The sequence below is a fragment of the Euprymna scolopes genome, chromosome 34 (assembly GCF_053919585.1).
Source record: "Euprymna scolopes isolate OS-2025 chromosome 34, ASM5391958v1, whole genome shotgun sequence".
NCBI lineage: Eukaryota > Metazoa > Mollusca > Cephalopoda > Sepiida > Sepiolidae > Euprymna > Euprymna scolopes.
In genome coordinates this window covers 79769895-79795544 of record NC_136515.1, presented here as the reverse complement: position 1 = coordinate 79795544, position 25650 = coordinate 79769895, and the positions used below count along the sequence as shown (strand labels likewise).

General features: G+C 35.1%; 1 protein-coding gene across 1 annotated transcript in view; it reads left to right on the top strand.

The window, feature by feature from the left end:
• Positions 1–908: 908 nt before the first annotated feature.
• LOC145259307 (spindle and centriole-associated protein 1-like) overlaps positions 909–25650 on the top strand; it is a 147152-nt gene continuing 122410 nt past the window's right edge. The window contains exons 1-7 of the mRNA XM_080117191.1: positions 909–1026; positions 5263–5356; positions 12063–12110; positions 13578–13656; positions 15434–15513; positions 18325–18396; positions 22270–22334. Coding sequence (XP_079973317.1) covers positions 5264–5356; positions 12063–12110; positions 13578–13656; positions 15434–15513; positions 18325–18396; positions 22270–22334 — 437 coding nt within the window. The 5' untranslated portion in view covers positions 909–1026; position 5263. The remainder of the gene's footprint in view (positions 1027–5262; positions 5357–12062; positions 12111–13577; positions 13657–15433; positions 15514–18324; positions 18397–22269; positions 22335–25650) is intronic.

Here is a 25650-nt window from a genome sequence, read left to right as displayed (position 1 = left end):
TCTTCAAGTCCAATGTTAACAAATTCCTAATGAACCGCCCCCTTAAGTAAACACTTCATCAAATCTACACACTAACGTAATGTACTTGCAATAACCCTTATCCCTGAGTGGCTTCCGGGCCTTGATAAGTGGTGATCACTATGTAAAAAAAAAAAAAGTACTGTTGTTTTTGCTTAAATCGCAAATAAAAAACAACAACAAAAAAAAAAAAGAAAGAAACTCGATCTGTTGACTCTATCTTAACAATGCCGAAAAACATTTCATAGTAATAAGGATGGAGTATTGCTACCACATCTAGGCAGGAACTGCTAGAAAGTCTTATTCTGCCTTGACAGAGTTCAAAATAGACCGTAACCTACTAGGGGATGCCCTTTTCTCTACCCTGCAATCTCTTTCCCACAGAAGAGACGTTCTGGGCCTGTCTCTGCTTTAGCGCTATTTTCATGACAAGTGCTCGTCTGAGCTCCAATTATGGTCCACCCCTTGCCAAACATTCGCGAGAAACACTCGTCTAGCTGAAAACACCATCAATAATTGCCCCCACTCTTTATCTAAATCTAAACGTAGATATCATGAACAAAGCTTCTTTCGTAGAACTGCACATCTGCGGAACTCTGTTCCGTTTTCATGCTTTCCAGCTGACTACAATATGGTCGTCTTCAAGTTCAATATAAACAAGTTCTTAATGAGCCGTTCCCCTAATCGAATTTGCCAAATTTCCACTACTAACGATTACTATATTGTTCCATTGACTACTGTACGCTCTTTAACCCTTATCCTCGCGTGGCTCTGAGCCTTGATAAGTGGTGACTTTTTTGTAAAAAAAAAAAAAATGAATCGTTTCATCTGTTTGACAAAACGTCTGCTAGCCAGAACGTTCGTTAGCTAAACTGTCCGTGCAATTTAGAGTTATCTGCCCTTGCCGTCATCGCGACATCAACAACAAAACAACGCGGGATGTTCGAGTTCGATCGTTGAATCGAGAAAGAAATCATCTCCAACAAAAAAGACGCATTGTTTTAAAAGGTAATTAGATTTCGATTACAATTCCAGTTATAAAGTAACGATTTATTAAGAAATTTGGATCATATGAAATTTTATAATTCAATTAATATAACTTTTAAACATTGAAATATTCAACGTAAATCGAAATTTTAGTTACAAGTTTGGACCTGTTGTCAAACATTGAACTCAATTTTTGTTTTCTTCGAAATAATAATTAAAAAAAATATTTTTAATGTATTTTAACAAAAATTATCATGCACTTTCGACTTTTAAGATATCTTTTGTTAAAACTTGTTAGATGAAAATACAAAATAGTTACAAAACACCCTCCTCATGTTAAGAATGGCTTTAACGTTGTTATTTCAACGCGAAGTACCATTATGTTTTAAAATATTAAATTGATAAAAGAAATAAAACTGCTGTTTTGAACGAATTATTTTATTTTTTAATGCTAAATTTTAAAGCAAAACAAACAAAAACATCTTAATAAAATACGAACTCTTAAAAAGTTATATTTGAAAACTTATTCTTTTTAAAAATTCAAATCGTTATTTTTTCAATGTTTTTAAATAATTTAATTTTATAATTTTATTCGTTTGTATAACAATTTAAAAAAAGGATGCATTGAATACGATCCAAAAACTGGCCGCCAGCGATTAAAAGATTGAATTGAGGTTCCATGTTTAAAACTTTACGAAGTAAATTAGAATTTTGTTTCATGACAAACAATTGATTTTATCCAATATTTAAACGATAAATATTCAAGTGTAAGTGCAGAATAGCAGAGAAATAAACACAACAAATAAAACAACAATAACAAATGACTTACACCAAACATAGCATTTTACTATCTACCGGCCTGTATACTTTTCACTTGCGGAAACTGTATTTATATTTTGGTAAAGTTTTACTATCACATCCATATTATCTCCTCCATACTAATAAACAATGAAAAGAGTATTCTGTTGTCCTGGCCCTATTCATAAATCATCATTTTTAAGACTGATGTGTGTGTGTGTGTGTGTAGAGACGTTGCGAGCCTATCCTTATTTTATCGTTATTTCCATGGCAAGTGCTCGTCTGAACTCCAATCTCTGGTCCCCCCTCGCCAATCTTTCACGAAAAACACCCGTCTAGCTGAAACCACTGTCAAAAATTTTCCCCACTCTTTATCTGTGCCTAAATCAAAATGTGGATTCCATGAACAAAGCTTCTTTCTTAGAACTGCAGTAACTGCACGCCTGTGGAACTCTGTTTCGTCTGCCTGCTTCCCACCTGACTATAACTTGAATGTCTTCAAGTCCAACGTTAACAAATTCCTAATGAACCGCCCCCTTAAGTAAACACTTCATCAAATCTCCAGACTAACGTAATGTACTTGCAATAACCCTTATCCCTGAGTGGCTTCCGGGCCTTGATAAGTGGTGACCACTGTGTAAAAAAAAAAAAAAAAAAGATATATATTTCTTAGCCTGACGATTTGCAGCAGGGTCATGTGTAGCTAATTTGTCATAAATATACTTTACTACAAAGCTCAATTCATGTGTTGAACACTGAAATAATTACTCAAACTCTATACACAATAATACTATATGGTATAAAGATGATCCTTTTTATATAATCTTGTTTTAGCATATAATTCACTTTTAATCTGATTGTCTTCAAGTCCAATGTAAACAAGTTCTTGATGTACTGTAAACAAGTTCTTGATGTACTGACATGCAGAAGTTCAAGTGTAACGTGAACCGACATCTTGCTGCCCAAATCCCAACATAGTGCCCCAGTAGTTGCTGCTCCTGATAGTAGCCCCCTACACTAAAGTGGCAATGCGCCTTGTTTGGGGTGAAAATGTAATAAAAAAAAAAAAAAGAAAAAAAAAAAGCGTTCCACTTAAGTTAACAAATGTACCGAATTTCCATCACTAACAATTACTATATTGTTCAATTGACTACTGTACACTCTTAACCCTTATCCTCGAATGGTCTTTGGGCCTTGATAAGTGGTGATGCCTATGGAAAAAAAAAAATAAATAAATAAAATAAGATTCTACTTTTTTTTTTGCTTGGCGATTACATGTAAACCGGCTGAAAAAATATCCGCAGAAAAAGAATCGAAAACACTAATAAATAACTAATAATCTAAAAAAGAAAAGAAGATTTTTCTACATATTTTCAGACTGTTTACATGTAATCCCTCTCCCATAAAAATATGATTCGTGTGATATTTGAAGAATACCTATTTTTTAAAATTCTATATCCAGACAAAATAAAATAGCTGCCTATTAACTGTTGGAATAGGGGTGGGCTTAATTCCTAAAAAGATAATAAAAAATAAACAGGTGTGGGGCCAGCAACTGGCCCAGTACCTGTCGGACTGAGGTACGCCATTTGGGTATCACCCAGAAGGTTCATCCTCGCTGGTCTTGCCACCTGGCTTTCGGGTGGGGTGAGTTTATTGCTTCCTGCCTGAGGCACCCTGACCGGGGAATGGTGATGGGGATGCTCAGACAATTTTTTGTTAGATAAGAGTATTCCTCCTTTAGGGAAGCTTGCGTGACACCTCACTTTCCTGATCTTGTGTCATATAATACTGTGGGTGGGCAGCATTTAAATATCAACCCGAACTGTAAATCTCGGGGAGTGGGAAGGCTTGCCACTCGAACTTGGGGTTAATCATTTCTTAATCAATTGCTCTCATTTTTTATGTTCAATTTTTGTTGAAAAAATAACAAAAATATTGTATGCTCCATGTGTTGCTTTGCTAATTATTAATTGTCAATTAAAAAAAATGTTTATTTATTTTTTCTTTTCTTTCTTTTCTTTTTCTTTCTCTTTTTCTCGTTTATTTTTTATTTTTTTACAAGGTAGTCACCACTTATCAAGGCCCGGAAGCCACTTGGGGATAAGGGTTATTGCGTGTACAGTACGTTAGTATTGGAGATTTGATAAAGTGCCTTACTTAAGGGGGCAGTTCACAGGAATTTGTTTACATTGGACTTGAAGACATCCAGATTGTAGTCAGGTGGGAAACAGGCGTGCACTTCTAAGAAAGAAGCTTTGTTCATGGAATCTACATTTTGATTTTGGCACAGATAAGGAGTGGGGAAAATTTTTGACAGTGGTTTCAGCTAGACGGGTGTTTATCGTGAAAGATTGGCGAGAGGGGACCAGAGATTTGAGCTCAGACGGGCACCTGCCATGGTAGTAACAGTAAAACAAAGACAGACTCGCAACGTCTCTCCTGTGGGAGAGAGGTTGCAGAGAAGAGAAAAGGGCATCACCCACTAGGCCACGAAGCCTATTTTGTACTCTGTCAAGGCAGGATAGGCTGTTTTTAGCAGCTCCTGCCCACATGTGGCAGCAGTACTCCATCCTTGGACGTACTTGGCTTTTATATAGATAGAGAATTGCATCAGGGGTAAGATATCTTCTGGAGCGGTAGAAGGATTCTACCATTTATCCAGCGACCTTGGCAACTGACTTGATGTACGTGTTCCATTTCAGGTCAGGAGTAAAGGTCAAACCCAGAAGCTTATCAAAACATGGAGCTTCGCCTAGACGAGAGCCATCCATTTCAATTGATGCCAGATGGTGATCAGAGTGTTGATGATGTAAAGATAGGAGTTTGGTTTTAGATGCATTAAAAGTAACCAGCCACCTCCTCCCCCACTGTACCACAGGCTCAAGATCAGAGGAGAGAGAATCAGAGAAAACTTTGTCATTTATGGTCTTTGATGTGTTGCCATAGATGGTTGTGTCATCAGTATAGATGTCAGTGAATGATTTTAAGTATGTGTTTTGGGAGATCATTGATGTAGATCAGGAAGAGAGTTGGGCCTAGAATGGACCCCTGAGGGACTCCAGCATTAATATTGAGGGCCTCTGATTTCTGCCCATCAACCACTACTCTTATGAGCCTATCAGAGAGAAATGATTTAATGATCGAGAAAACATTTCTAGTTATACCATAGCTGGAAATCTTGTGACGTAGGCCCTTATGCCATACCTTATCGAAGGCCTTAGATATGTCAAGAGCAATTGCCCTAGAGAGGAAGCCTTTGTCAAGAGCTTCACTAATCCTATGAGATATAACAGTTAGCACATCTAGAGTAGAGGGCTTTCCAGCATCTAGGGATCTCTACAGTGTAGGGGTGTGATTTTGCTGCTTGTCAGGTCAGTCAGTCAAGGGGGCACAAGTACTATGAGTTCAATGGAGCACATTCAATTAAAGTAATTTCTTTTTTTGGTACTTTTTCAGGATGTCTTTTGTAAGACGTGGAAGACCTTCATATTTGACGAATAATCGTCAGAAAAAGAAAAGAAATCCAATCAAAAAGCAACCTGCATGGGATGTAAGTAAATGAGTAGATATTTCTTGACTGTTAAACAGGTTTTAATCCGTATTTGGATTTAACGGACTACTGTTCTCATCTTGAGTGTGATTTTCACAATATTTCGGGCAAAGTAACCTCCGACCTTCTTCAGGTGTATCTTGTTGAACTTGGTAATGTATTTTGTCGAACTGTGGAATCTGGACGGAATTTTGAGCGAAACCCTTTATTTACTTTACGGGGGTAGCATGCTCTTGTTCCGTCAGCCATGACTGGATAGAGGTCCTAAGTAATTCGCAATTGTATTTTTTGGTCACCCACACTGAGGATTGAACCTTCAACCTTCAAGAGAATATCACTTTTTACAATTGATTTTTCCAAGTACTCTAACCACTGTGGCATGGGTCCTTGCGGACAATTCTGGTTTAAATTTAAGGAGCCTTAAACCTATTTTATTTCTATTTATAAATATTACTATTCATTACTATATATTAATGTATATAAACAATAGATAATATATACAGGTAATAAGTATAAACATTAATATAGATAGATATACCTTAATAATTAGTAATAATTACAATTAGAAATAAAATAGGTTTAAGGCTCCTTAAATTTGGACCAGAATTGTCTGCAAGAACCCGTAGCACAGTGTTTAGAGTACTTGGAAAAATCAATTGTAAAAAGTGATGTTCTCCTGATGGTTGAAGGTTCAATACAATTGCAAATTACTTAGGACCTCTATCCAGTCATGACTGACAGAACAAGAGCATGCTACCCCGCTTGAAATTCCGTCTAAATTCTTGTGTTCAACAGAAACATTCCCGAGTTTGATAAGATACACCTGAAGGTCGGAGGTTACATCAACCGAAAAGTGAAAATCATACACGCAAGATGAGAACAGTAGTCAGATGAATTCAAATAATACGAATAACCAATCCTCATCTCAAAAATTCAGAAACGTCAAAGTTTTAAGACATTATTATTTCTGACATATGAAAGAAATTTGGATTAGTTGGATTAGTTGGAATTGAGTGTTAATTGCACAACATGTTTGGTTGATGTAATCTCTGACTTTCTTCGGGTGTATCTTGTCGAACTCGGAAATTTTTCTGTCAAACTTGGGAATATGTTGAACTGGAAAATCTGCATGGAATATTCAAAGGAAACCCTTGATTTAATCCACGTAGGTAGCATGCTCTCATTCTGTTAGCCATGAATGAGTAGAAGTCCGAAGTAATTCACATTTGTATTTTTAGTGTCGCCAACACTGAGGATTGAACCTTCAACGTCAAGAAAAGTATAACTTCTACAACTGAATTTTATCAAATACTTTATCCAATATATCACAATCTATCATGGCTGATGGAACAAGAGAATTCTACCCTCATAGATTAAATAAAGGGTTCCATTTATAATTCCATGCACATTCCTGAGTTTGACAAAAAGAGTTCAGAGTTTGAGAATATACGCCTGAAGAAGGCTGGAGGTTACATCAACCAGAATGTTGTGTGAATAACAGTCATTATAAGAACAAGAATCCAAATAATTCAAATTGTCAATCTTTATCATAAAACTTCAAAAACATAAATAATCTGTAATTTTTTCAAATTCAAAACTTTTTACTTTATAATTTGAAATTTTTAAGATGAGGGTTGCAAATTTGTATTGTTACATATATAATTTATACTATTTAAGATATATTGACACATAATAATATAATTTAAGATATATATGTACATAATTAATATTATTAAAATATATTCATGTATAATTTATATTATTTAAAATATATACATATAAAATTAATATTATTTAAGATATATATACATGTAAAATTCATATTTAAGATATATTCATATATAATTTATATTATTTTGTATTCCTACATGTCAACACACAGGAAATAAATACAGAAAAGATAAAAATTTATATATTTTTCGTATTGATTTTTTATTCATACATATTTAATGATATTATTTAAGGTATATCTTCTATAATATAAAGCTGAACGTCTGTGTGTGTGTCTGGTCACGAATAGGCTCCTATATGGTTGACTATTATAGAAAACTGATCACATATAATAATAGAAGATATATCGAGACACAGGAATGGGTATGTTTGATCTGGCATAATGATGATTCATTAAAATTGTGGGGTCTGCGTACGCGCCTGGTCCACTAAGTATGGAAATAAAAATTTTAAAATTAAAAAAAAACGTTTACGAGTGTTTTTGATATCGATGTACATAATAATACTTTGATAAGTATGTTTTAACTTTAATAGGGATGGTATAATAAAATTGTGGGGTCTGCGTTTGCGCCTGGCCTCCATAGAATGGAAATAGGCACAAACTTTAATAAATACTTTTCATATCTATCTGCGTAAGTATACTTTGATAATTATGTTTCAGTTTGAAGAAATATGGTATAATAAAATTATGGGGTGTTCGTTCGCACCTGACCTCCATAGAATGGAAATATGTCACAAAGTTTAACAAGGTTTTTTAATATAGATCCACAGAATATTGTGATAAGTGTTTCAGTGTGAACAGGTATGGTATAATAAATTATGGGGTTTATCTATTTTATTTTTACTTTCATCATATTTTGCTTTGGTTTTGATACCCCCAAATTCGAAGCTATCTCTTTACAACCCTTCCTTTTCATAACCTATCATATTTTCATAAATCAGAGTCCATTTTCTGTAGGCTGTTTTTGAACCCAGTCAATGACGGGTACTTTTGCTAGTATACATATAAAAATAATATTATTTTAAATATATTTATATTATTTAAGATATATATACATATATAATTTATATTATTTAAGGTATACACATATAATTTATATTATTTAAGGTATATATATATATAATTTATATTATTTAAGGTATATATACATATATAATTTATATTTAAAATATATTCATATATAATTCATATCATTTAAGATATATATACATATATAATTTATATTATTTTAGGTATATATGTGTGTATAATTTATATTTAAAATATATATACATATATAATTTATTTGATTTTATTTAAGATATACATATATATATATATATATATATATATATGTATTATAATAATAAGTAAGAGTACACATCGAAAACAAGAATTGTTTTAAGGCTCCTAAAATCTGTACTAGAATTGTGCTGATATGAATGGTAAATGGTAAGCAGTTCCTGATGACAGTCTTTTGGAGATTGAAGATTCAATCTTCAATGCAGCCGATACTAAGAATACAATTATGAATGAAGAGTTCCACCTGGTCATGGCTGATGGAACAAGAACAAGTTACCCTTGTAGTTTAAATAAAGGGTTCTGTTGAAATTCTATTCAGATTCCTGATTTCGACAACACACACCTGAATAAGATTGGAGGTTATGAGACGTGAAAATAGCATCCAAGATGAGAACAGTAGCCTGAATAATCCAAATAATACTCTGTGGTTACAAGATCAGGCCGTCTGAAGATACCAGCTTCCTGACTTTAATGTCATCATCATCATCATGCAGTCCGTCAGTCTTGATGATGACTAGTAGGGGCCTCAGTGCTTTATCCCTCGGTTGTTGGCATAGTCTCACTCCATCACCACAGGACTTTCCACCTTGGCTCCAAACTTGCTTGCGCAGTTTAGGTGCAGTATGTGTTGAGCATCAGATAGACATCCTCTGAACCTCCAGTGCTCATGTCCAGTGGAGCGACCTCGCAACGACTGGCAGCAGAGGAGGCCGCAGCTTCTAGCCGAAAGTAATCTCAGTGAGGTAAACAGTCACCCTATTGTGTCCGCTACTATACCTTTTCTTTCTGGATGAGGTTCCATAGCTTTTTAAGGAAAACTGCAAGGCAACAGTAGGATTTGAAGTCAGAGTTCCCATCTCTTAGCCTTTTGCTGTGATAAGGCCCACAAGGCAGTGGTGTTTAATTTTGGGGTTGGTTCCCCTAGTCTTCGCCCAACCAAGGGCACCCACAAGACAGTGGGGTAGGGGTTGATAGTGTGCTAGAGCATGTCCACACATCAGTGGGCCATAATGCACCACCTCTGGGGTCCCCTACTACTCTGAGATCTACAAGTTTAGCTTGGGACTGCAAGGTACCCAGTTACCATGTGTGGCCAACGTGGAGGCACTGTAGGAGTCTTAATGATGAAGAGGCTACGTACTGGCAGGGAAGACTTATGCATAGCTATTCCCTTTTCACCACAAGGTTAGCCAGCGATGTTAGCTGGAAGCAAGAGGCACGCAAATATGAACTTAACACTAACTTATACCTTACACACTAGACGCAGCGCATCCCCCTGCTGGATTAAGAATCCAAACACACACACTTTAATGCACCAAACATTGATGTTGTTGTTTTTGTTTTTCCTTTCCCTTTGCAAAACTCAATCATGTTCTGCAAAGCCAAAAACAAAAACAACAGTTTTCCTCAACAAAACTACCAAACCAAACCAAACACTATTAATAAACATTTAAAGATAGAAAGAACTCGAAGCATAAAATTTTTTACCAAAATGACCGTATTTGGCAGTAAATAGCGCAGAAAGGTTTGATATGCCATAAAACCAAACACCCAAACCAAATACAAACTCTTAACTTAAGCCAGACACAATGAAAGTGTCCACACAAAAACTATTAACATTAAAGGATTAATAATAGCATTCTTAATATGAAACAACTTAAAATGTAAATATTTTATAAGGAAGTCTAAAATAAAGTTGTGAACTACTTCACAAAGCTAGCACGTTCCTCCTTCCATTTTATTTTGAAACCAGTAATGAAAAGGGGAAATAACTCCATTTTGTATTTCATTTTAAGTGAAAGGGGAAATAACTCCATTTTGTATTTCATTTTAAGTGAAAGGGGAAATAACTCTATTTTGTACTTTCATTTTAAACTAGCGGTGGTACCTGGCGTTGCCCGGGTGTTTGTAGGTGTGTGTGGTGTTAAATAAAAAAGAACCGGGGTGGGGGGAGTTGGTAGGATCGAACCCGAAGCCCTGAGGCGAAGTTTGAAAATAAAATTGGCCAGCCAGAATGAGTTAGTGAAAGATATTTGAATTTATTTAAGTAAGAACCAAATTGACAGGTGCGCGCCTGGAAGTCATCGAGCGTTACGACGATGACGACGTAGGTTTGTTTGTTATAAGCGAAGTAAAAAAAGAAAACAACATTAACACTTAAGCGGGAAAAAAAACAAAAAAAACTAACGTAAGGCAAACGAACGATGAAAACAGAAAAACGAACACGTGAAAAATGGCTTAAATAAGCCTGTTTCGATATTTAAACTTAAAAAATCGGTGGGTACCCGGGTGTTTTTCGGTGTGTGGTCGGGGGTGGATAAGCGAAGTAAAAAAAAACCCAGAAAAACGAACGTTAACACTAGTTCAATATTTAAATTTAAAAAATCGAAAAAAAAAAAAGAAGGCATCTCACACCACGATTCGAACCCAAAACGTTTAGATAATGAACCAATGCGCTAATCGACTGACCTAACACGACGTACATGAAATTTGTTCAGTTTTTCAACTATTTAAAGTAAATCAGGTCATGACGTCATCTGGCGCATGCGTTAAACCGCTCATCGTCACGAGAAGACCGTTTTTGTTGACCCCCCCCCTGTCAAAAATTGTCGATTTCGGGGTGAAAAAATGAACGTTTTTGGCCAATTTTTCGATATTTTTCGAGCGAAGTATGGGGCTTCGATATGATACCGAGTTTGTGAATTTTCGTCGTGTCTGTCGAAAGTTTTTAGCAGACACACATACATACATTTTCGCTTTTATATATATAGACTAGCGAGGGGTACCCGGCGTTGCCCGGGTGTTTGGAGGTGTGTGTGGAAACTCCGGGGGGGGGGGGGGTTAAAATAAAAAAAAATGATTTGGTAGGGAAGTATGAGGATCAAACCCGAACCGTTGAGGCAAAGTTGTAAATTAAAGTGTGAAAAAAAAAAGAGTGCGACGGTTTTAACCATTGGGCCACCGCGAGATGCTAACGGAAACATGTTTGAATTTATTTAACTTTACTTAGATTTTGCAGGTGCACGTTTTAATCACTTAATGAGGTCAAGTTTGACTGCGGGATAGTATTTCATTTACTGCGGGAACGCTTTTTTTTAGTTTTATTTTCCCAAGACGTTGGGGGTAGTGGGAAGCAGCTCCAATTGTCCAAATTGAATAGCAATTGTTTGATATATGGAAAATATTTCCACATTGATCAAAGCTGATTGCTTTCGGACATTTCCGGCGATCGAGACCAGAAAAATACTGCCAGAATGAGTGTCGCTTTTATTATAGGAAAAGGCCTAATCCACATGCGTCAAGCGAAAACTGTTGAATATTTATCTTCCCGAAGTCGAGCAAATTAAATAGACAGGCGAGCTCCGTTGTTAACTCTGAGATATTACAATTTATATGTGATATAAAAAGTTTTAAGAAGTTGTGAACCGACTGACCGCTTCTCTGAAAAAAGCCTTTTGTAGACATAGAGAAAAAGCGAACACACATACACACATACATTTTCGCTTTTATATTTATGGATGAAAGGGGGAATAACTCTGTTATACAGTTTAAATTTCTTACTAGAAATATGCAGCCTGTTATACAGTTTAAATGTCCAATTTAAAAATGAGTTATTTGTCATACAGTTTGAATATTCTATTGGAAATGTTTCTACAAAATGAATAGCCTTTCTCTATTTTGCTTCTTTCCAAGGATTCCTTGACTGATTTAAATGCCTATCGGGCAAACGCTGAAGATTTGGTAAGTATTTAAAAAAATTTTTTACACTGCTTATCATGGCCCGGAAGCCAGTCTAGACTAAAGGTTAACGATAGAGTTTAATTGTTGTTCTTTTCTTTATATCTGGTATTCTCCAAAAATTGGTTCAATTTGTCCATGGTCTTCCAAAGACTCTGGCCATTATTTTAGTATCAATATATTTTTGAAAATATTCTGAAACTCTGAAAATTATAATGTCATAGTCAGCTGGGAAGCAGCTCCGCACTAGTGGGTTCAACAGACGGGCAGTTCTAGGAAAGAAACTTTATGAGTAATAACATTCTACCTAAGAATGCTTTCCTCAAACTCTTCAGTTTAACATTCACAGGCAACATGAATTGGAATAAATAGATTGAGGATATTGCCAAGGCTGCTGCAAAGAGGGTGGGTTCTCTCTATCATGCTAGAAAATTACTCACACCTGAGAGTATCCAATGTTTTACCCATGCATGGAGTATTGTTGCCATTTCTGGGCTGGTGTATCTACTACTAGTCTCTTCCTCTTGGACAGGATCCAAAGAAGAGTCTCCAATCTAATAGGTCTTGCGCTGTCACCTATGCACTAACACCTGTCTCATCACTGCAATGTTGCATACCTCTTCTTGTTTTACAAGTATTTTAATGCAATGCACTCTGATGAACTCATTGAGTTCATACATACCCTGACAAATCCACGTAACAACAAAATCAAATCCTTTCACTGTAGAGGTCCCTAGGTGTCAGAAAGCTTAATAGCTTCTTTTCTCGGACAGCTAGACTTTCGAAGTCCCTCCTTGTTATCTGCTTCCCTGACTATACTAACATGCACAAGTTTGAAAGTAAACTGACATCTCACTTATCTCCCTTAAACGTAGTCTCAAATAATAGCCCCTTATGTCCAAGTGGTAGTATGCCTGACTAAATAAAAATAAAAAAAGTGATAATCTGTGGGAACTAGGTCAGGAGAATACACAGGATGGAGCAAGATTTCCCAACCAAATTCTCCTAAGAGATCTTTGGTCAGTAGTGCTGTGTAAGGACAAGCATTATCATGATGGAAGATGATTCCGTTTTCTGTTGACTAAAAGTAGGTCGTTTTCAGGTCAACATGGATGAAAATATTACAGAAAAAAATGAATGATGCTTTAATTATCTGAAATAAAAAAAAAAAGTTATAAATTAATCGTGGTGATATTTTTAAATAAAAACAATATGCATGAAATCAAGTACAATTGTTTAAAATGTCCATTTCTATAAAGTGTTAAAAATTTTTGCACTGACCTGATAGTTTAAAAAACAAACACCTATTTTATTTTTTTAGAAGCAGGTTCAGTTTGCTATTAATATTGAATTCAAGCAGAATCCTCCTGATCTATTTTTACATGAGTGTAACTGTGAATATCGATTGCTTTTCACAATAATTAATACAGCTTCTGGAAATATCACATAAAAATATATCTTCTATTGCAGGAATATCGTAAAGCTGTTCACCAATCCAAACATTTGCCCAGCATAAAATTCCAGCGTGAGAAAAAAGCTGCTCTGAAAGGTTAGCATCTACATTTCAATAATGTTGTTTGTTTTTACATATTCATCTGAGGATGTTAGCTTAAAAAAGACTATAGATTGCAGCAAAAATAAAAATTGCCTCAATCTGGAAAGATTTCTCATTCATTGATTGGGGAGAGGAAAAATATAAAATGGTGCAGAATATTTGTGTTATTTGGATTCTTCCAACGATTGTTCTCACCTTGAATGTCATTTTCACAACTTTTCGGTCGACGTAACCTCCGACCTTCTTGTCAAACTTAGGAATGTTTCTGTTAAACTCGGAAATCTGAACGAAATTTCGAATGGAGTCCTTTATTTACTACATGGGGGTAGCATGATCTCGTTCCGTCAGCCATAACTGGATAGAGATCCTAAGTAATTCACAATTGTATTATTTGGTCGCCCACACTGAGATTTGAACGATCAACCAATGTTGGATAAGCATACGAGGTGCCTTAAATAAGTTTGCAGACTTTTTTCGTATGGGCACTTTTATTGATAGTACACACATGAAACTCTAATCCCATTCGAAGTAATCTCCTCTGGCTGCAATGCACATATTGTACCGTTCCAACAACTTCTGGAAGGGCCATGGAAGTCCTCTTCGTGTCAGTGACCATGGTTACAGACTCTTTTATCTCCTCAATTGTCTCACAACAACAACCTCTAAGGTTTTCTTTGAGCTTTAGGAATAACCAAAAGTCACAGGGAGCAAGGTCTGGACTATTAGGAGGGTGACGAACTGTCTTGATGTCCATCTTGGTCAAATAGTCTGTGACAAGGATGGCATTGTGGACTGGTGCATTGTTGCATTGTCCTGGTTGAAAATGCCACTCACCTGATTTGAAGAGTGCTGGCCTCTTCCAGCGGAATCTTTTTCTGCAGTCTCTTAAAATCTTAACATAGTATTCCTTATTGACTGTTAGCCCAATGGGAACCTTGTGCATGTAGATCATGCCTGTGCTGTAAAAAAAACGGGATCATCATAAGTTTCTGGGTGGTTTTGCTCTGTTTGGTCTACTTGGGTTTGGGAGAACTAGCATGTATCCATAGTTTACGGATATTCTTATTTATTATATTAAAAAAAAATTACTTTAGTATTATTTCTGTAAAAATTAGTTTACTGATATTCTGATGTTTTCACTTACATTTTAAAATAAGCAACACTGTTTACTTTTGACAAGTATAAAAATTGGATGGCATTTTAGATTGGTAAATATGTTAAATTGCAAATTTTTTATTTTTTTTTGAACCGGAACCCTCTGAAGATGTGAGGCTTGTGTTGTATAATTCAGTAACTTGAGTTTTATTTCTTCCGCCCGTCACACCAATAATTTCCTGGGTAAGGTTAACACTTTTGTCCAAACTTCCAACTTCTGTACACGTAACGCACCTTCTCTCAACTCCCAACGTACTTCTGCTAATTCAACTTATTTCTTCGAAATCCAACTTCAAAATAAACGACCCTCTAAAAAATCAACCCTCTTTTATCTCCAATCAGGAGCATCTCATTTGCATATCGGGTGGTCACATTGCAGGCATATAAAGAGATAAAGTAGCCATTTTTGTTTGTTTCTTCTTCATTCATTTCATTCCACGACCGACCCGTTGAATTATGCACACGTGCTAATTAGGTAAGTCGCACGTTTCCCTACATGTTGTTAGCAATATTTGCTATACTAACCATCACACTGTGTATACCCTGTACAAATGAATAAAAGTAAGTAGCTCCTTTTTAGAGACCTAATTCATATGTATATAAAATTGTTTTACAGATGAGCTTTTAACAACGCTTGGAAAATTGAACCCTAAACAGTTGGGCATCATGAAAGAAATCCTTTATAACCAGGATGAAGTAAGTAATAAAGTTTCATATAATTTCAATTCTTAATATTTTTTTTAGACATACAAGGGTCTTCCAAAAGTAATGCCTCCTATTTTTTTATTCCGTTGATATCAGAGGGGATTGCAAGTTACATTGTTATTATGACTAAACTTATGCATTCATGACCTGAAAGTTTCATCTCTGTTGCAGATATTGACATGAACGTTTATCATAGGCAGAGATACGTCATTGAATTCCTGGCAAAAGGGCATTAAGAATGCTGGTGACTATGTAGAAAAATTAAATCTGAAGCACAAAAGGTTGCTTGTTTTAGTGGTACCACTCCCGTCTTGGTAGCTCTCCAATATTTTGAATTAAAAAAAAAAAAGTAGGAATCTTTTAAAACAGCCCTCGTAGTTAATTTATAGTTGATTGTTACGTTGTTGTATACACAGCATGGTCACGTTGACACACCAACTCCTATAAGTATTAAGCGATATTGGGCCTGGTCAGTACTAAAATGAGAGCAAGAGAGCCAGCAGCATTCCTCCTCAATTAGTTGAATTGGCTTTCTCCAAAGGAGGAAGTGTCTAGGGAATATTAAATTCACTAGCACACCCCAGTTACATGTATATCCTGGTCAGAACAAGTTTTAGCTGAGAGTCCTTCTACATACACTGCCTGGTATTCCAAAACGGTCACCTATCTGGTATTGACCAGAATCAATGTTGCTTAACTTCAGTAACCTAATGAGAACTGGTGTGTTGAAGTGATTATGTACTGAAATGACCGTTTGGTAATACCAGGTGCTGTATGCTCTCTGAAGCCTTGAGAGGGATGGGTGCCAATAGGCTATTCTTGCCTGAGACGCAGCATGAAATAATACGACACCGCTACGGCCCCAGAGAGCTAAGACACTCATCCGTCATGCACATCAATGTCGTACAGCACGTTGAGGACATGTCAGTGTGATGTACGAGAGGCGTGCAATAAGTAATGCCCCTGACCCACTTCCCATAGCAGTAGAGCAACGAAACTTGGCATAGTTATTAGTCTTTCTCTACATAGGAACCACCCAGTTATGCATTTTTCCCATCATTTGATGCAGCTCTGGAGACCGTTTTTGTAGAACACCCCAAGTATTTACCAATAACCAATAACTATGAATTTTAGACACAGCTCCTACGTATAAGGGGTCCAAATCTGCACTATATTTAGTTTTTATTCAAAGGGGATAAAAAAAAAGTGTGGAAGCAATTTCAGATATCTGACTTTTGTGAAATTGAAACAAAATCGATCTTAAACGTCAATTAATAAATATTCTTGAGATTGCATTCATTTTTTTTTTTATTTAGAAATCGCTCCAGACAAGGCATGAAGCCCACTATCAAACAAAAAAAGAAAACCAAAAAAACTACTGCAAGGTAAAAAATTTGCCGACAATAAGTGCTAGATGGAATAGATTCCAACCTCAAAACACAGAAATTCTTTCCTCTTTGTCAGGAACATCACTCCTGGAATGTGAGAACTAAAGGACAAAACAAGGGGAGCGAGAGTTACGATGTTGTTGAAAATAAACCGAAGATCCACTTTATATGCTATTTGTGCGAGATCCCATGAATTTCAGTTTCTTCTAAAGACCCATTAAATTTGAAACATCTTCTAGAATCAAAATCATGTAATGGATTTTAATCAATATTGGAATAAGGATTCTAAACATATGGTTTAGTAGTGTATCATTTTTATGTTAATCTTTGTTAGGGGACATAAAATTAGTGCATTGTTACCAGATCAAATTGTCTGAAGATACTGGCTTTCTGACCTAAAATGCACTAAATATTAATGTTGTAGTTTTTTTTTCTTCTTTTCCCTTCTGCAAAACTCAATCATGTTCTGCAAAGTCAAAAACAAAAAGAAAAAATTCCTTTACCAAAAAAATCAAACCAAACACCATGAATAAATATTTAAAGAGATAAGGAACTTGAAGCATAAAAAGTTTTCTGAAATTATTGGATTCGACATTTAATAACCCCAAAAGGGTTGATCTGCCGTAAAACTCAACATCCAAATCATGTACCTTGAATAAATATCTGAAGATATATACAGTGTAACCCGAATATAAGAGACTTCTTATCTGGTCCCAACAACTCTCTTATATTCGGGTTAGTTTATATCCGGCTTACACTATACATTTACACAGGCTCTAATTTGGGACCAGATAAAAAATCTCTTATATCCGGTTTTCCTATACTTTATGGTCTCTTGTATCCGGGTTACACTGTTGGCCCTGTCGGTGGGGCATTAGAATATGCCGACTGCCCCCCTGCAGAGGGTAAAAGTCCCTCAATGGGAGTCCTGGATATGACCTTAAACTATATCCAGTGGTGAGGCCCCAGCTTGTGGGCTTTGGGGAGTGTGGAGCCACCCTTTAATTACCATTGCTCCCAGATCCACTCTGACCCGGAGTGGTAGTACCTGTTAGGGTCCCAACTATGGATTAAATAGAAACTGACTTGCAAAAAACAAATATATTCTATAAAAAAATTTTCTTGAAAATCTTTGAATTCAGCATTAAATAACCCGAAAAGTGTTGATATGCTGTAAAACAAAAACAACCAACCAACCGGGTTACACTGTACAACTCAAAGTATAAAAACCTTTTTTTCCAAAATTACTGAATTCAGCATTAAATAACTCAAAAAGGGTTGATATGCCATAAAACAACCAAACCAAATCATGCGTGCAAATTTGTTTTTTTTATGGGAATTGAATTTTACCTGTCCTGGGACGGGTATTCTTCTAGTTTTATTAAAAAGAAAAACAACTTTTTTTTTCTTTCAGCTGCAGACGGTTTTGAATTACTCTGATAAGCTGATGGAGAAAGTGGAAGATGTTTGCGGTGATAACCCTAAAGTAAGAAGCCATGTTTGTTTGTTTTTTTTTTATAATTGTTTGCTATGATTTTTTTTTTATAATTGTTTGCTATGATTTTTTTTTATACTTGTTTGCTATGATTTTTTATTTTACTTGTTTGCTATGATTTTTTTTTATACTTGTTTGCTATGATTTCTTTTTTATACTTGTTTGCTATGATTTTTTTTTTAAGCTTGAAAAAAAAATGTTTCTTTTTTTTTTCGTACTTTTCTTATTCTAATGCCACTCGAGTCATCATATGATTAGTTATGGCTGAAGGCATTTTTACAAAAAGCGCATGCAAAACAATCAGAACTTTGTTTTGGAAGCGTCAATCGTCACATTATTGCCGATTCTATGTTGACGACAACCCAACGCCCATCTAAACTCTGCTACTACCAGATCAGGCTGTCTGAAGATATTTGAGTGCTTCTATATTATTTGGCACAATCAGGTTGACGCACTAGTTTTCGCCAGATCACCAAAGTTAAGCAACGATGAACCTGGCCAGTATCAGAGGCCGCTCGGAGATAAGGGTTAATGAGTGTGCAGTAGTCAACGGGATAATATTGTAGTAATCGTTAGTAGTGGAAATTTGGCAAATTGGATTACTTAAGAGGATGGCTTATCAAGAACTTGTTTACATTGGACTTGAAGACGACCAAATTGTAGTCAGCTAGAAAGCAGGGAAACGGAAGAGGGTTAAAAAACATGTATCTTTTTCTTAATTCTGTTATTCTATTGGATACTTGTGCAGTTTAGTAGAGACATTAAAAAAACGGAGATAAAGAAAAAAATCTCTATCGCGTATGTATTCGTTATGGAATGAAATTACCATTAAAAAAAATTTGCTTAATTCGATCATGTAGTTTTTTTTTTTTTACACAGAAAAAACAAATTTTAGTGAGGACAATCGTGACAACAACCATCTTGCAAATTTCAGCTATGAACTGGAGAGGGGAGAGGCACAGGAGAGATAACTCCATCTAATTCTTGAAATTTCTTAAAATGCACATGAAATTCTAATAATTTTATTAATAAATTTTGTTACGATTTTTTTGAAAGAAAATAGAAAAACAGAATTATTCAAATTATTCAAAACTAAAAAATAATTTTGTCAAATTTTGGCAAACTTCAAAAATTAGATGGAATTATCTCCCCTGCATTCCTCCCCTCTTCGCAGCTGAAATTTCTAAGATGGCTGTTGTCGCGATCATCCTCACTAAAATTTGATTTTTCTCTGTAAAAATAAAAAATATACTACTTGATTGAATTAAGCGATTACAAAAAATTTTTTAATGCAAACTGGGCACATACATCACAGAGATTTTTCTTTATCTTCGTATTTTATAATGTCTTTGCTAAATTGCATGAGCATCTTCTATTGCAGTCCAGATTGTTATATGATTACTGTTGGCTGAAGGCGTTTTACAAAAACACATGAAAAAAAAACAACTCTTCTTGCTAACCCTATCAACTACTGCAACTCTGTCTACCCAAACCTCTTCCTGGGTATGACCGCAAACTAAATCCGGTATTGCGTCCCCACTTTCGGAGCTTTGCATTTATTTTTGGCAGCCTCATAACTCTTATTTCCCTTATTTTGTCTTTTAGTCCTCACATTCATGAGTGATGTTTCTGACAATGGGGAAATAATTGCTGTTTTCTGGGTTGGAATCTATCCACCTCACATTTATCCATAGGTTATAGGTTTTGACATTGAAGTAGTATTTTCTTTTCTTTTCTTTTCGACTCCTTACATCAAATGTACTTTATCTGGGGTGGTTTAAAAAAAAAAATGAGGCTACCCTTTAGTTGCTATTATACCCAGGTTCATTTTGACCTAGATTAGTAGGTATAGGCAGTACCCACCATACTTTCCCCACCACACCCCCAAATGCCAACCATAGATTCAATGTCTCCATTTAGTCTTACGAGACAATGGATATCCCCTGTAAGAATAGCTGTGCATGTAATTGTGAGGCAAAGGTTGCACAATCACCAACCATACCGCTTGAATTGACACTGCTTGAGTTCAGTGTCAGGCGTGCAGTTCTAAGAAAGAAGCTTTGCTCATGGAATTTACGTTTGGATTTAGGCACAGATAAAGAGTGGGGAAAATTATTGACAGTAGTTTCAGCCTGACGGGTGTTTCTCATGAAAGATAGGCGAGGGGGGACGAGGGATTAGAGCTTAGACGAGCACCTGCCATGGAAATAACGATAAAACAAAGACAGGCTCGCAACATCTCTTCTGTGGGAGAGAGGTTGCAGGGAAGAGAAAAGGGCATCTATTTTGTACTCTGTCAAGGCAGGATTGACTGCTTTTAGCAGCTCCTGCCCAGATGTGGCAGCAGTACTCCATCCTTGGACGTACTTGGCTTTTATACGGATAGAGAATTGCATTAGTAGTGAGATATCTTCTGGAGCGGTAGAAGGATCCCACCATTTTCCCAGTGTCCCTGGCAACAGATTTGATGTACGTGTTCCATTTCGGATCAGGAGTAAAGGTCAAACCCAGAAGCTTGTCTACTCTGATAAATACTCTTTTCGTCATTCATCAAAGAACTCGTTTCCCTCTCGTTGTCATGTGCAAGCATTTGTTTGTACAATTGTCTCTTTCCCTCTGTAAACATATTGTCAATACATCAATGTCATCGTTTCATGGCAGCATCACAAGTCTATAAGATTTGGCCTGCTACCGACAACGTAACATCTGTATAATTTGGTACAACCATTATATGCATATGGAACGCATACACAACATACCCGTTACGCATGCACACCTCACAACGTAACATCACTAGCTTTGGTATAAAAAAAATGCTTTAGAGTGAAAAATTAATCAGTATAAAGCATTACAACCGGATGCTGTAAACCAGAAAGTGTGTTATGTACATCGTTACAAGATCATTCGAGTTTTATAATTATATAGATAATAATAACAATAACAACAATAATAATGACATAATAATAATCATAATAATAACAACAATAATAATAATCACAATAACAATAATAATAATAATCATAATAATAACAACAATAATCATAATAATAACAATAATAATAATAATCATAATAATAACAATAATAATAATAATCATAATAATAACAATAATAATAATAATCATAATAATAACAACAATAATAATAATCACAATAACAATAATAATAACAACAATAATAATAATCATAATAATAGCAATAATAATAATCATAATAATAACAATAATAATAATAATCATAATAATAACAACAATAATAATAATCACAATAACAATAATAATAATAAGCATAATAATAGACATAGATCTATATTTTAGTAGAACAGCAATCTTACTATTGACGGGATTCATACCTATCCTAATGATATTGTCTCTTGGTCGTTTCGATAATAATACTATTATCTGTAATTGAACTGATAAGAATTATAAACATTTATGTCCCATAATTCCCTTTCTCTTGTATTATTTCGATTATTCGGACTATTATTCTCATCATTGATTATTATTTGCACACGTTTCGGTCGATGTAACCTCCAACTTTCTTCAGATATAGCTTGTCGAACTCGAGAATCTTTTTGTTGAACTTCAGAATCTGTACAAAATTTCGAAGGAAACATTTTGTTTAATCCATTGAGGTAGCATGTTGTTGTTTCATCAGCCATGACAGGGTAGAATTGTATTTTGTGTTGTACATACTTAGGATTGAGTCTTCAACCGCCAGAAGAGTGTACTTTACAGCTGAATTTTACCAAGTACTTTATCCGTTACAGCATGGGGTTCTCGCGCAAGGACTCCTGGTGAACTTAGTACAACTATGTGTTCCATACTTTCCTTTCTCGTGTCTTATATTGTTCCATTCTTTCCAGAGATACCAGGCGTTTCCATCTGTGACGTCAGCACCAGGATCAGATGCGGAAGCTGTTTTTAAAACGTGAGTAAAACATAAATGAATTAATATTTGATTAGTGGGACCTGTGGAAATTCCACAGGAGACTCATTCATATGTAATATATTGATGTTGGCATTCTGTAGATATTCAGCATAAATGGAGACACTCTGATATCATTGTAGTTCTTTTGTTAAAACTGCAAAAGTATTTATCTAAGCTTGCAGGGATGCCTGGCATAGCCCGGTTGTAAAGTATGCTTTGATATGATATATTAATTTTTGAAGATTTTGTATATATTATTATAGAGTTAATGTTCTGTCGATTTTTATATATTATAAAGTTGCGATTTCAAAAATATAAAAAAATATATCCATATGACTTGTGTGCATCAGCTTGAATTAAAACCAAAACCAAAATTTATGAAAAAAAATATATGTATATATATATATATATATATATATATATATATATATAATTTAAAGGAGATTAGAATAATAGTCTAAAGAGCTAAGTGTATTTTAATGTAATAGTGAAATTACTAGTTTAATTAAAATACAGGAAATGCTCGTTGTAATTTAGATATATAATAAGCTCGATAGTTAAATGTCCTAGAGCTAATTCAATATTAAATAATGTGATTTATAATTTAAAAATTTTAAAAATTTTAAAAATGAAAATTTAATTAAATTAAAAATCAGTTTCATAAGAAGGAACAACAACAAAGTCAATTATCTGTACGATCGTTTCGGAAATCCGTGCTTTTTATTTGTGGTATACATGAAGTCACGTATATATATATATATATATATATATATAAACTTGAGTTCCTTCAGTTATAACCAAAACCAAAATTTATGAAGAATTCTTGGTAAAATTATTTATTACAAAAAATGGAAGTCTATAACAATTGAAGAACAGTCACTCGAATGTAAGCGTGACACGCAAAATAACTAACACATACACTATACTATTAATATATAGATCATTGTAGAGTATTCTTGCACTCGTTAACATGAATCTTAAAATATTGATGGAACGTTGTAAATCGCGATATCAAAAAAAAAAAAAAAATCTTTGGTACTTATCCAGTGTTTGACCCAATCTTGGGCAACATTACGTTTGCATCTTCCAGCAGATTACGTAAACGATCAGAAGATACCAAAGCGAAGACTGTCAGATGATTAATCTTGGGCAACATTACGTTTGCATCTTCCAGCAGATTACGTAAACAATCAGAAGATACCAAAGCGAAGATGATTAATTGAAATCTTCTCCATGGTAATATTGCATTTATTGTATGCAAAAATTGTAGAATCTAAAAACACTGAGATAAAAAAAACTATACCTATTTTTCTGCCAAAAATTATGCTAATTTATTCATTGCGGACTATTTTTCTCATCTTTATTACTTGTATCACGACGTTTCGGCCAACTATTCCTCTGGCCTTCATCAGGTGAACAGGTGGCTGAAATGTTGTGATACAACAACTAATAAAGATGAGAATAATAGTCCGCAATGAATAAATTAATATAAATAATACTCATCTCAATAATGAATTCCAATGAAAAAATTATGCTGTTTATGATTGCTACTATATATATATACATAATCGGTTGGTTTCCTGTTTGAAAGCGTGAGTAAATAGGAAATCAAATATCAAATAGAACACATATATGAAAATATGTTTTGAAGGCATCCAATACAACAACAACTAAACAATTTAAAAATAATGTATATCATTATATTTTGGCGAAGAAACTCTCCCTTGTCAAGATTTTTTTTTTTTTCGTTCGCCTCATAATGGTACTTTTAGGTGAAACATGTCAGTTTAGATGTTGTCGTGTTGGATCACTTCAAAACATATTTTTATATACGTGTTCAATGTGATTTCCTATATACCAACAGATCATTCCTTTAGCACATGCCATGTGCATTCTTGGACTATAAAAAATAACAAACCGTTGACCAATAACTAAATGGAGGTGTCCTGCCTAAAAGTACCATCATGAAGCGTAAGAAGAAAAAAAATCTTGACAAGGGTGAGTCTCTTCACCGAAATATATCGATAAACATTTTTTTAAATTGTTCATAATTTTTTGCGTTCGATGGCTTCAAAACATATTTTTTTATGTGTTCTATATGATATATACTAGTAGGGTGATCTGACGTTGCCCGGGATTAAATGATGATCAACAAATGTTTGACACTCCCATATTTTTATTGATGAATCTGGAGGAAGTTTCGCATGCCCCTCACAGTGACTAAAAAAACCCCAAAAAACAGGCTCCTTCAGTCTTTGATAGACTATGGATGCCACGTAGGGGTGCCTGCGCATGAAATTTTTGTGGCAGGAGGTATGCAATCTCCAACCACACCTCTCCTGAGTCGACATTGTTAAATACTAGTGGCAAGTGAAGTGTATGTACAGGACGACTGGAAACAAATGCTGAGATAAGCGGAGAGCACATACAGTGCCTAGAATTCCCAAATGGTCACCCACCCATCTGGTACTAGCCAGGCTCAACGTTGCTTAACTTCAGTGGTCTAACGAGAACCGGTATGTCAACACGATTATGCCATACAAGTGACTAACTTCACAATATATTGTAGTCTACATTGCACTGTAGAGAACCTACTGGTGGTCGCTTATCTGAGGTGCAGTGGTGCTCCTCAAGAATCCATGCTGGACCCTATTCTCTTTCATGTTGGGTCCCGTACATAAACATGTGTGTAACATTACAGCAGGAGGTAATAGAAAAAAAAATAGACGGATAGAAGTTTTAATAGAAATATGGGTACTTACATATCTATGTTGCTACTCTAAAATAGTAATGTTATTATTTAGATAGCTATTATTTAACATGGGGAGAGGAGGGTGTTTTGTAACAATTCTGTAGTTTCACCTAACAATTTAATAAACAAATATATTGTAAACATTGAATTTAACTTGAAAAATATTATTAAAAAATAACGCTGTAACATAGATGCATGATAACTGCAACGTCTTGTCAGACGAGTGCCACTCCCTCATCAGACATGAGCCCAAAATCCATAAGCCCAAAAATTACTTCCATCGCCACAGGACCATTTTTATAGACAAATGCCTGAGGGAGTATCTATACGCAGATGCTGTTACAGAGTCTTAGCTTTGTACGACAGCTAAGTCTCTCTCTCGGTTCAAAATGTTGAGATCTAGCAACAAGCAAGAGCAAGATAGCCAGCAACAAGTTAAACTGCAGACCAGCTTAATGCGGGTACTGGTCTCCTGCTTTATGTTTTTTTAAATCAGAGATTTGCTTCTCTTAGAAAGGTTGCCTTCACTACGGCTTACAGGAACCCTCTCCATCCCAGCACACA